This window comes from Pyrus communis, chromosome 7, assembly GCF_041283825.1.
Source record: "Pyrus communis isolate YQ-2024b chromosome 7, ASM4128382v1, whole genome shotgun sequence".
In the NCBI taxonomy this organism is placed as follows: domain Eukaryota; kingdom Viridiplantae; phylum Streptophyta; class Magnoliopsida; order Rosales; family Rosaceae; genus Pyrus; species Pyrus communis.
The window spans coordinates 27764931-27777455 of record NC_142571.1 but is presented as its reverse complement, the minus strand read 5'-3'; the positions used below and the strand labels follow the sequence as shown (position 1 = coordinate 27777455).

Genomic DNA, 12525 nt, shown 5'->3' with positions numbered 1-12525 from the left:
CTCTATCTCGCTTCTGTCGAAAGTATGGATTGACCTGCTGGACATCACGAAGTAAACACTTGAAGACATGACGCCTCATCCGGAAGCGACGTTTGAAATCCTCTTATGTGTACACCGAATTGGGGTTGAAGTAGTTGTTCATTAAATTGGCATGCGACATCGCTCTATTTCGTGGTTTGTAAGAGCGACCAGCAATAAAGCCACCCCATTGAGGTTGTTCCTCAGTTGGCTGACACACCATGGCCGCAGCCATGACTGCTGCTCTGTTTTGTTTGTTGCGCCTTATTTGAACTTCTTCATTAGACTCCTCATCTTTTCGTCTCATTTGCGTCCATTTTACTTCCAATTTAGAATTGGATGAGGATCCCCAGTTGGAATCCAAAGAGGATCCAAAGTTGGAATTCATTGCAAACTTGAATTGAAAAAGATTGAATTGAAATAGATTGAATTCAAAGTTGTGTAAATTATAGCCTAATATCCACCCTATTTATAGCAAAAGAAAAATTCAAATCCAACGACTAACTGACATCAGCATGATGTCAGCTACCAATGGCTAGCTAACGTCACTTAGCTGTTGGATTTGAATTTAAGTTGTAGTTTTTAAATAATAAATTATGTTTGGCCCTATGGCCCTCGGTTGGAGACGGTTTTTTGTGACAGGGCTAAAACGAACCCTATGGCCCTTTGACCCTCAGTTGGAGACGGAGGCAAATATGACCCTGTACTGTTCATTAAAATATTAATTTCTTGGAGAGCCAGAGAGCTAAAATGAGCCATCTGGCCAACCCTCGGTTGGAGATGGCCTTAGGAGTAGAATTCTCTTCTCTTCTATTATCATTCTCTTCCCTCCTCTCCTATCCTCTTTTTTATCTTTTTATTGATATAAAAAATTCAAAACAAAATATTGACGTAACTAAATGGTAACCGTTTAAAATAAAAATGGATGAAAGAAGAGAGAGATTAGAAATGGAGAGAATCTTACTCCTCCTTAAAAAGAGGTAATGTTAGGGTGTCTAAATTTATAGACAAAATTTTGTAAACTAAATGATCTAAAAATTGATGATTAAATTATAACTTAAACGTTGATAAATATACTCATTTGTAAATTTTAACGATAAATTTAATTTTCTAAGCATTACCTTAATAAGAGACTAAAACAATATCGTGGCAGGCCTTCCATGGTGAAAGCCATTCGACACGGAAAAGTCTTACGTACAGCTGGTAAGGCCTTTTCTCCTTCAGTTTTCGGCTTTTTGCCCTTTTTCAATTGCGTTGAAAGTTGAAACTTGAGTATTAATTTTTAATCTTTAAATTCTTGGCCCGTCGTTTAATTTGTTTGTGAGAATTAGTCACCGTAGGCATTGATTATCTGGGTTGTGAGAAACAATCATTGTTGCTTGCTCACATTAACTCCTCACAAACATCATGCACGCCATATCTTGGTCCGAACTTGTAACTAAAAAGAACATCTTGTATATGTTCAACAATCCAATAATACTGCCCATTATTTGGTCCATATTTTGTTGTAACTCTTTCGGCATGCCAACAAAATCTAAGAAAGCTTAGATTTCTGAGGTACTGGATGCCAGGGGGCACCTGCATCAGTTGAGTGGAAGGCCCAATTTGTAACTCTCGGAGAAGAGGCGTGGCCAATTGTCTATGATCAATGAGTTTAGTCCAGGCAACAAGTCCTTGAGTTTTAGCACCCGAGTTCCTTAAACCCTCCCTCAAAATGCACTTGCACACCATCATATGCCTTGTATCAGAACCCAAGCTCCACCAAATTAGGAAGGTTTTGAAGGGCTTTCAGTGGGGCACTATCAACCTTGACCAAAAAAATTCGTAGCTTGACGAGTTATTGAAGCTTTCGAATCCAACTTGGCAACTTCTCTAGAGGCCCCTTCAAGTGGTGAAAACCGAAATAGATTCGGGTGGAATTGAAATGGATTGTCGTAGGTCTTGACCTATACTTTTGTTTGAGTAGAGATGGGAAAAAACTCACATATATGATTTAATTTACTAAATCATATTCTTCAATCTTATTATCTCTCTCAGTTAATTGAATCGGTGATCAAGGGACAAAACTGACAAAAATATGAAGGGTTTTTATTCCTTTTTAAAGCAAAGATACGAGGTAAATAGTTGTCAGTTATATCCTATAAAAACTTGATTCATTCATAAAAAAATTAATGAAATTTTATCATGTCATTGGAGCATTCTATGTTTGAGATCATGATGTCTTGTTATTTTAATTTTTAATTAAAAACAATTTATTGCAACCACAAAAAAAAATTACAAGAAAAATGCTAAGAAGACCACACAAAAGAAAAAAAAAAGCGAAGAAGAAAGAGCCCCTCCCAGTCAATCTACACAAGAACCAAGGACAGCAGAGCTAACAATTCAATCTTAACGGCCCATAAACCTGTAGTCTTTAGACACTCCCATTTTTTTTGATCAAGTTGGAATCAGGCATTCGACCAAGACGAAAAATCGGAATCATACAGGGAGTGGACTTCATAATCGCCATCTCTCGGGCCAGATCTGCAACAAAAACAAACAAGTCGTATGTGTTTAACAATCCAATAATGTGGGCCATTATTTGGATCCATTTGTCGTGCAAACTCCTTCGTCATGTCATCAAACACAAGATCTCTCAGATGTCGAAGATGGTGGATGCCAGATGGCACCTCCTTCAGCTGTGGGCAAGGTCCAATGAGAAACTTTTGGAGAAGAGGCATAACCCCATTGTCTATGATCAGTGAATTTAGTCCCTCCATTTCCTCGAGTTGTAGCTTCCTAAGCTTCTGAAATCCTCCTTCCTCAAAATGCAGCTGCACGCCATCATATCCCATTTGTCCCAAACGAAGATCCAACAGATTAGGTAGATTTTGAAGGGCTTTCAATGGGGAATCTCTCAACCTTGACCAATAAATCACCACTCTGACGAGGTGTTGAAGATTTGAAATCCAACTTGGCAACTGCTCTAAACGCCCCTTCAAGCCCAGAGACCGAATAAATTCTGGTGGAGTTGAAATGGATTCTAGATCAAGGACTTCATCTTCACTTATTGCACTTAAATCTAGAGATTCAAGGCGATTCATCTTTTCAATAGAAGCACACAGAGCCCTTCCATATTCGCGTTTCAATTTTTTTAGGCCCAACTTCCGCAGCTGCCTTAAGTTTCCCAGTTCTTTGATTAGCTTGATCCCTCCATGATTCGCCTCCACATGGTACAGTTTTTGCAAAGCTTGTAAGCATCCAATACCTTCATGTATCTTCACTCCTCTTTCCCTATTCAAGCAAAAACGCATGCTGTAGTTACGATAGTAGACCAAAAGAAACCGCAGCTTAACAAGCTTATTGATCTTCGCTGGTATTTCATACACCAAAGACTGTTTTAGATCCAGAGTTTCTAAGTTTTTCAGATTGCCTATGGAGTCTGGAAGCAACTCCACCCTTGTATTCCTCAGGCTTAAATACGTCAAGAGATACAAATCCCCCACATATTTCGGAAGTTGATTGATTGGAGCGTCCATGAAATCTAAAACTTTCAGAAGTTGAAAGTTTCCCCTCAATGTATTGAGGAAAGACTCGGGCCATTCTTCTTGGTTGAAAGTAAAAACAGAACGAATATGAGACTGTGTAATGCTTCCCAAGACTTCAGAGGGACTGATGTTGATTGAGAGCCGCCGATTTGTTGGTTTAAAAGTTGACTTGTCTTTCGATAAGACATGACAGAAGCTTGAATCCCCACCCTTTTTAAGGAGGACTTCGCGCAACAGATCATGAACTCTACAACTTCGAGCTTTTCCATTCATGTAAACTTCTGACACTTGAACCAAGCTTCTGTGAATTAGCTCAGTCAAGTATTCCTCTCCAACCTCTTCCAGTGTCTTGCCTTCCTGCAATTTTACAAACCCTTCAGCAATCCACAACCGAATCAATCTTACACAACTAATTGAGTAGTCCTCTGGAAAGATGCCAAAGTATAAGACGCATGATTTGAGGTAATATGGTAGATGGTGATAGCTGAGGGATAGGATTCTTGTGAGGCTTGTAAGATGGGGATTGCTTTCCAACTCTGAACTTAAGCTATTGTATAACTTCTGCCATTCAGAAACAACTTTGACTTTCGTTGACAGCAGACCACCTATGCAAACAATTGCCAAAGGTAGTCCTTCGCACTTTCGAACGATTTCCCGTGACATATCTTCCAACTCTGGAGGGCAATTTCCCTCCAATTCAAACTGAAATGCCTTTCTACAAAACAATTCCCATGCCATGTTTGGAGGCAGAGGTTGCAAGTGATGAACATGAACAAAACAAGATTTTTTGCAAAAATCGGCAACATCTTGACTCCTTGTAGTAATCATTATTCGTCCGCCTTTATTATCCGGTAAAGCATGTTCTATAGCCTCCCAAAAATCTACCTTCCACACATCATCAAACACAACAACATACCTCTTTTGCTGCAAATACTCTCTTGATTTTCTGATCAGGGACTCCTCATTCATTGTGTCAATTCCCTCTGGGAAATTCTCGTTCCTTGAACTGCAGAACATTTTGACTACTGTCCTCAGAAGATCCTCCACCCTGTATGTCTGGGACACCGCAATCCAAGCGTAGCAATCAAATTGGTCCAGCACCGTCAGATTGTCATAAACTTTTTTGGCAAGAGTGGTCTTCCCAAGTCCTCCCATGCCAACCACTGATATCACTTCGCGTCTCGGCGCTCCCCCAACCAACAAAGTAGTTAGCTTTGCTCTGGCGGGCTTAATCCCCACCACTTCAGCCTCCTCAATGAAAAGGGAAGCCACTCGAGGGTCATGCCACGGAAGAGTCTTTTCGCCATTATCTCCACCTTGCTGGTCAATGGAACTGAGTTCATATCTTTTTCTTCTTTCCTGAATATCCCGAACCAATTCTTTCATACGGTCAACTTTCGAAACTATCCCATCCTGTGATCTCGTTTTTTTAGCCAACCAGATAATTTTATGGAAAAAACGAATGAATCCAGGATCTTGATGGTGCCGTGTGATGCGGAGCAAATATTCATCAATGACATCTTCAATGTAAAAAGCTGCTTCTCTTACTTGGTTGACCCAAGTTTTGACACTGTCATTCGTCGTCTCTCCATCTGCAGCCGCCTTAGCATCTGCGTCCTTGAGGAATGATCGGATGCTCTCTAGCTCATCTTTGATGAAACCAACTTCTTTGCGTACGTCTCTCGAAAGGTTTGCTTCTGTGGTGATGAGTAGTTGAATCAACTTGTCGATCACAAAGCATACAATTTGTTCTGCCATATAATATGAGCATCCAACAACCCCAAACTATATGCTATTTGTTTGGTTTGGGTGAGCAAACAGTTGCTTGGGAAAAAAAAAAATTGGGAATCAAAGGTAGAGAAAGGAAATCTGAAAACTAGAAGAAGAAGCAAGAATCAGGAGCAAATTGAATGCTGTGAAGCAGATGGCTTTGGTATCAAGAAAATCAGAAACAATGAAGCAGATTGAGAAAATTGATGGATTGAAATGTTCAGACACCTTTTTCTTTATATAAAAAAAATGCAAAATAAGATGTTGACCTGTCTAGAAGAAGATGGAAAGAGAGATAATAAAAAGAAAAAGACTCTTACTCCACCTTAAAAATGGGTAATCTTTGAAAAATTACATTTGAGCGTAAAATTTTATAAATTAAATGTCATAAAAGTTGACAAGTAACTCTTTATCATAATAATGGAAATGTGTTGGGCCCTTGCATGACGGTATGGGTTCAAACCTCGTTGATGGCTAATCTAACAAAATTTATCGTTTGACAAAAAAAACGTAGAATTTGATGATTAAATTATGACTCAAACGTATTATTTAATTTGTAAATTTTGTCTATAAATTTAATTTTCTACGCATTACCCTAAAAAGGGGCTAAAATGATATCGTGGTAGGCTATACTTATTTTTATTAGTGACACATCATTTAATTTATAAATTGTATCTATAAATTATGTGATTAAAAATTATTATAACTGTACAATTTATGATAAACGAATGTAATCAGAAAATCTTTAAGATCTTTACAAAGAGAATCTGGTCAAATCCTCTCCCCTTCCATAAAGCCTTTCAACACGGAAAAGTCTTACATACAACTGGCAAGGACTTTTCTTTCCTTCAATTTTTGGCTTTTTGTCCTCGATCAAGTGTATTGAAACTTGACTATAATTTTTTGTGAAGTTTCAGAAACAATAAAGCAGATTGAGAGATGTTCAGACAGAGGTGGATTGTCTGCCTTCTTGTTTGAGTATCCTTCTATCTTTTTTTATTTGTACAGTCACAGTTAAATTACGTCAATATTTTACATTCTTATTATTTTTTATCTTATTATTTTTATAAAAAAATCAATATAAAATGTTCTGATTCAATTAATTTAATTGTGTAAACCATTGACAAAGTCTAAGCCAGCTCTCAATTAATTTAATTGTGTAATCCATCAATTAATCATATTCCAGACTTTGCAGACTTGTTCTGATTCAATTTCAGTAATTAATCAGTTCCGGTTTATACCGTGGATTTGGCTGATATATGAGCGGATTAATTTGCTCTTATCCATACGGCAAGAAATGAGAATTCGAGTTAGAAAGGTAGTTAGCAATGTGTTCCTAATAGTTGAGCTGGGAATTGTGATATTATAGCAATAGGTCAGGTCAACAAGTAAGGCCAAATTAACGAGTTCAGATCTACCGCGCTCAAGTTTCATCTGCTTGCATCCTCTGCTGACAAGTGTCCTATAACACTGTCAGCAAAAGTACGCGGAAGGTGGGTGAGCAGAGGAAACTTGTGCACCGCAGATTTGAACTCCAAAGGAAGCATTGCCACCAACTGGGATTGACTAGTAAATTGCATGCTTTGCCCTGTACAAAGTCAACGGGTTGTCTCTGGTTTTGCATCCACACCTCCCCTAGTCTCTCCCCAAGTTTCCTTTTAAAAAGTAACAAAACAACCACCATTTTGTCGTTGCCTACCATGATTCGTGAAGCCTTTTAAATCATCAGTTCAAAAATTTCGTGAAGCCTTTTATACCCCACCACATTACAATACTAGTTATGGCGATTATTCCACCTCTTTTTACAACAATTTCTTGAATTTAGTGCATGTCCATCGGTTGGTTGATGAAAGGTAAGGACAAAGACTCAAACGTGTTCTTCAACCCATTTAATCACGCTCAGCGGTACAATTTTGTAAGGGCAATCATGGGCCATGCAAAGTCCGTCCAAATGCCTAAGCAGAATAAACCCAAGCTGACGTCTACATGGTATTTGCCCTTGGTCTTGCTCCTTTTCCATTGCAAGGGCAATCAGGTTGCAGACGACTTTCTAGATTGGAAGGAGATGTCAACATTTGTCTTTTGGCTAATATATGTTGTATAATACATGCTGATTGAAATTCGAAAGTGATGTGATAACAACCATTGACTAATTCTAAGCGAGCTCTCAATTAATTTAATTGTGTAATCCATCAAGTAATCGTATTTCTAATTCAATTGCAGCAATTAATCAGTGCTGACTTATACCCTGAACTTGGCTGATATATAAGCGGATTAATTCGCTCTTATCCCTACGGCGAGCAATGAGAATTCAAGCTAGAAAGATGATTAACAATGTGATCGTAAAAGCTAAGCTGGTAATTAAGATGTTGTAGCAATAGGTGATGTCAACAATTTAGACCAAACTAACGAGTTCATATCTGATGTGCTCAAGTTTCCTCGGCCCACCCTATTCGCATTCTCCTGCTGACGGTGTTAAGAGAAAACTTGGGCACAGATCTGAACTCCAAAAGAACCGATGCCACCAAGTGGGATTGACTAGTAAATTGCATGCTTCGCCTTTAACAAAGCCAAGGGGTTGTCTCTGGTTTTGCATCAACACCTACTGAACTCTAATTTTAAAAAGTAACCAACAAAACAACCACCAATTTATAATTCATGAAGCCTTTCAAATTATCAAATTGAAAATTCTGACATACGGCTGGTAATTCCAAGATGACATAAACAAAGACATTCCACTGTTGGAGCAATATTTAAAGGGGTGTGCTATAGAAAATCACAACATGAATTACATATAAGATTAATATAAACAACTAGAGAGAAGTAAGAGAAACTAGTAAACTTGAAGATTGAGGCTTGCATGCAATGTTCTAAATATAGAATTTCGCCCCTATTCTTGAGGCTTCCAATCCCAATGCATGCAGTCTAATGACCCTATCATGCCCGGAAACCCATGGTATTCAGCTTTGCGAATGAGCTGATTCAGATCTTCTTGATTTGGCTCGCGGAGGTACTCATCTTTGTAAATCTGAACAATTGTGTCACAAAATTGTTCAAGAGTATCAAGTCATGTAGACTCAGACATACCATGAGTTTCATCCATCGAATCAGCTAGGGAGCCATAGGCCATCATTCGGAGTGCAACAGCAACCTTTTGATGAGGTGAGAAACCAGGGCGGCCTGCTCTATCCCGCTTCTGTCGAAAGTATGGATTGACCTGCTAGACATCACGAAGTAAACGCTTGAAGACATGACGCCTCATCTGGAAACGACATTTGAAATCCTTTTATGTGTACACCGAGTTGGGGTTGAAGTAGTTGTTCATCAAATTGGCATGCGACATCGCTCTGTTTCGTGGTTTATAAGAGCGACCAGCAATAGAGCCACCTCATTAAGGTTGTTCCTCAGTTGGCTGACACATCATGGCCGCAGCCATGGCTGTTGCTCTGTTTTGTTTGTTGCGCCTTACTTGAACTTCTTCATTAGACTCTTCATCTTCTCGTCTCATTTGCGCCCATTTTGCTTCCAATTTGGAATCCGAAGAGAATCCCCAGTTGGAATCCGAAGAGGATCCCCAGTTGGAATCCGAAGAGGATCCAAAGTTAGAATTCATTGCAAACTTGAATTGAAAAGGATTGAATTGAAATAGATTGAATTCAAAGTTGTGTAAATTATAGCCTAATATCCACCCTATTTATAGCAAAAGAAAAATTCAAATCCAACGGCTAACTGACATCAGCATGATGTCAGCTACCAATGGCTAGCTGACGTCACTTAACTGCTGGATTTGAATTTAAGTTGTAGTTTTTAAATAATAATGTTAGGCCCTATGGCCCTCGGTTGGAGACGGTTTTTTGTGACAGGGCTAAAACGAGCCCTATGGCCCTTTAGCCCTCAGTTGGAGACGGAGGCAAATATGGCCTTGTATTGTTCATTAAAATATTAATTTCTTGGAGGGTCAGAGGGCTAACACGAGCTCTCTGGCCCTCCAAGATTCTCCAAGATATTAATATTTTAATGAACAGTATATGGCCATATTTGCCTTCGTCTCCAACTGAGAGCCAAAGGGCCAGAGAGCTTGTTTTAGCCCTGCCATAAAAACCGTCTCCAATCGAAGGCCAAAGGGCCAAACATAATTTATTATTTAAATTTAAAAATTACAACAATTTAAATTTAAAAACTACAACTTATATTTAAAAATTACAACTAAAATTTAAAAACTACAAATTAAATTCGAAAACAACATTAACTTAAATTTAAAAACTAAAACAACTTAAATTTAATATCCATAATCAACATCATTTCATCATCCGCCATCGCAGGAGTATAGTCAGAGGTAAACAACTGCCGTCGGCTCATCATTTTTTTTTTCCTATCAAAATAGGCCTTACTCATTGGAGTGTAATTCGAAGTGTTCCTTTCCATATTCTTATCATCCATCTCTTCTTATATTTGTTTTGCCCGTTCTTCATGCCTACGCTTCATTTCTTCGGCCTTAAGGGCATTTTGCTCCACCAATAATCGCAATGAGGCCGCCACTTCATGTTGAGCGGCGTAATTATCATTTGCCTTGCCCTTTTCCTTCAACCTTCTCACCTTGTTTTGTCCCATAGCCCTAGGTATGGAACCTTCACCCGAAGACGGATTTTCTACCCTTTTTTGTTGAATGGTTGGAGATCCATCTTCATCCATATCTACAGCTGAGGATGCAGTTTCGAACACCGGTGTAGGAGCTCTCTTTGGTGGATCTTCAAATAACACCTACCCTTTACAAATTTCCCAACAACTGTGAAATTGAAAGGGTTTCGAGCTGCTCTCCATATACAATTCCTCCGCTTGGCATACCTAGAAAAAAATAAAAGGAAATTAATTTATGAAATTAAATGTAATATAATTAAATATTTAAAATAAATTATGAAAACACTTACTTCGTCGTAGTAATTAGCGCCGCTTTCATGTCTACTTGCGGCTGCTAACAATGCTTGATGCCATTTGTTCAAACTTGGTTGAAGATGTTTCTTCCATCTTGAAGAACAACTCTCGTGGTTTCGAATATTCACTGGAGTGGTGCCTTCATAGAACTCTAAGTATTTTTTGGACACAAGAGTCCAAACACCGTCATTTGTTTGACAATTCCCCCTCACACTATCTTCCGACACCCATCTATAAGCCTTGCAAAGAGCTTCATCTTCTTTTTGGGTCCAAGCCCTACCTTTCATTGCAGAAGAGGCCATTTCAAAATTATTAAAAAAATCGAAGGATAGATTTTTGAAAGAGGAAAGAAAATATGAGAATTGAAATGGTAGGAATGGTGAAAATTTTGTGAGGAATGGTTTAGGTATTTATAGGGAAAAAAAATAGAAATTTTTTTTTTTAAAAAAAAGGCCCAAAAACCCCTTAAAAAAAATAAAAAATTGAATCCAACGGTAACTAGCGCCAGCTAGCCGTTGGTTATAACCGACAGGAATACATTTGTATTAAATAATATAAACGAAATCCTGTCGGTTATAACCGACAGGATTTCCAGTTTTTCTGGCCAGCCCCAGGCTGGCTAGCTGGCTGCCTTTCAACCCTCTAGCCCTCTTCGATTCCATGGGGCCCTCTGAGATTCCACAGCCCTCTGGCCTAGCCCTCGGTTGGAGATGGTTTCAGGTTATTTTCGACCCTCTGGCCCTCTGGACCCTTCGGTTGGAGATGACCTTAGGAGTAGAATTCTCTTCTCTTCTATTATCATTCTTTTCCCTCCTCTCCTCACCCTCTTTTTTATCTTTTTATTTATATAAAAAAATTCAAAATAAGATGTTGACATAGCTTAATGGTAACCGTTTAAATAGAAGGGGATGAAAGAAGAGAGAGATTAGAAATGGAGAGAATCTTACTCTGCCTTAAAAAAAGGGTAATGCTAGGGTGTATAAATTTATAGACAAAATTTTGTAAACTAAATAACATAGAAATTAATGATTAAATTATAACTTAAATGTTGATAAACATACTTATTTGTAAATTTTAACGATAAATTTAATTTTGTAAGCATTACCTTAATAAGAGACTAAAACGATATCGTGGTAGGCCTTCCATGGTCAAAGCCTTTCGACATAGAAAGGTCTTACGTACAGCTGGCAAGGCCTTTTCTTTCCTTCAGTTTTCGGCTTGTTGCCCTTTTTCAAGTGTGTTGAAACTTGAGTATTAATTTTTAATCTTTAAATTCTTGGCCCGCATTTAATTTGTTCGAGTGTGAGAATTAGTCATCGTAAGCATTGATTATCTGGGTTGTGAGAAACAATCATTGTTGCTTGCTCACATTAACTTCTCACAAACATCATGCACACCACATCTTGGTCCGAACTTGTAACTAAAAAGAACATCTTGTATATGTTCAACAATCCAATAATGCTGCCCATTATTTGGTCCATATTTTGTTGGAAGTCTTTCTGCATGCCAACAAATCTAAGAAAGCTTAGATTTCTGAGGTACTGGATGCCAGAGGGCACCTGCATCAGTTGAGTGGAAGGCCCAATTTGTAACTCTCGGAGAAGAGGCGTGGCCCCATTGTCCATGATCAATGAGTTTAGTCCAGGCTATAAGGGCTGGTTTGGTATTGCCATGCTTTGAAAAAAAAACTGTTTCTGCTGTGCTGTAAGAAAAAACATATGTGAAATAAAGCAGCAGAGTGTTTGGTATACTTTTTTGTAAAAGTGCTTTTGAAAAAAAAAAAAAAAAAACAGTATTATAGTGTTTGGTAAACTTTTATGTAAAACAAATGTGAAAAAAAACCGGTTTTTCAAAGCTGGGTTTTGCAGCTTCTTGTTTTTGGCTTTTTTTCACCCAAAACTGTGAAAAAAAACTGAAGCTGAATGTTTATCAAACACAAAAACAGCTCCCAGCTTTTTTCAGAATCACCTCAGTACCAAATCAGGCCTAAGTCCTTGAGTTTTAGCACCCGAGTTCCTTAAAGCCTCCCTCAAAATGAACTTGCACACCATCATATGCCTTGTATCAGAACCCAAGCTCCACCAAATTAGGAAGGTTTTGAAGGGCTTTCAGTGGGGCACTATCAACCTTGACCAAAAAAATTCGTAGCTTGACGAGTTATTGAAGCTTTCGAATCCAACTTGGCAACTTCTCTAGAGGCCCCTTCAAGTGGAGAAAACCGAAATAGATTCGGGTGGAATTGAAATGGATTGTTGTAGGTCAAGGACTTCATCTTCAC

At 38.5% G+C, this 12525-nt stretch overlaps 1 protein-coding gene across 1 annotated transcript; it reads right to left on the bottom strand.

Moving 5' to 3' along the window:
- Positions 1–2252: 2252 nt before the first annotated feature.
- On the bottom strand, positions 2253–5607 carry LOC137734105 (disease resistance protein RPM1-like). The gene has a single exon (XM_088696823.1). It carries the CDS (start codon positions 5301–5303, stop codon positions 2466–2468), a length of 2838 nt encoding a protein of 945 aa, XP_088552949.1. The 5' UTR covers positions 5304–5607; the 3' UTR covers positions 2253–2465.
- Positions 5608–12525: the final 6918 nt, after the last annotated feature.

What these genes read in the sequence shown, in the direction of transcription:
- LOC137734105 (XM_088696823.1), bottom strand. Translation starts at nt 5,303, where the DNA reads ATGGCAGAACAAATTGTATGCTTTGTGATCGACAAGTTGATTCAACTA.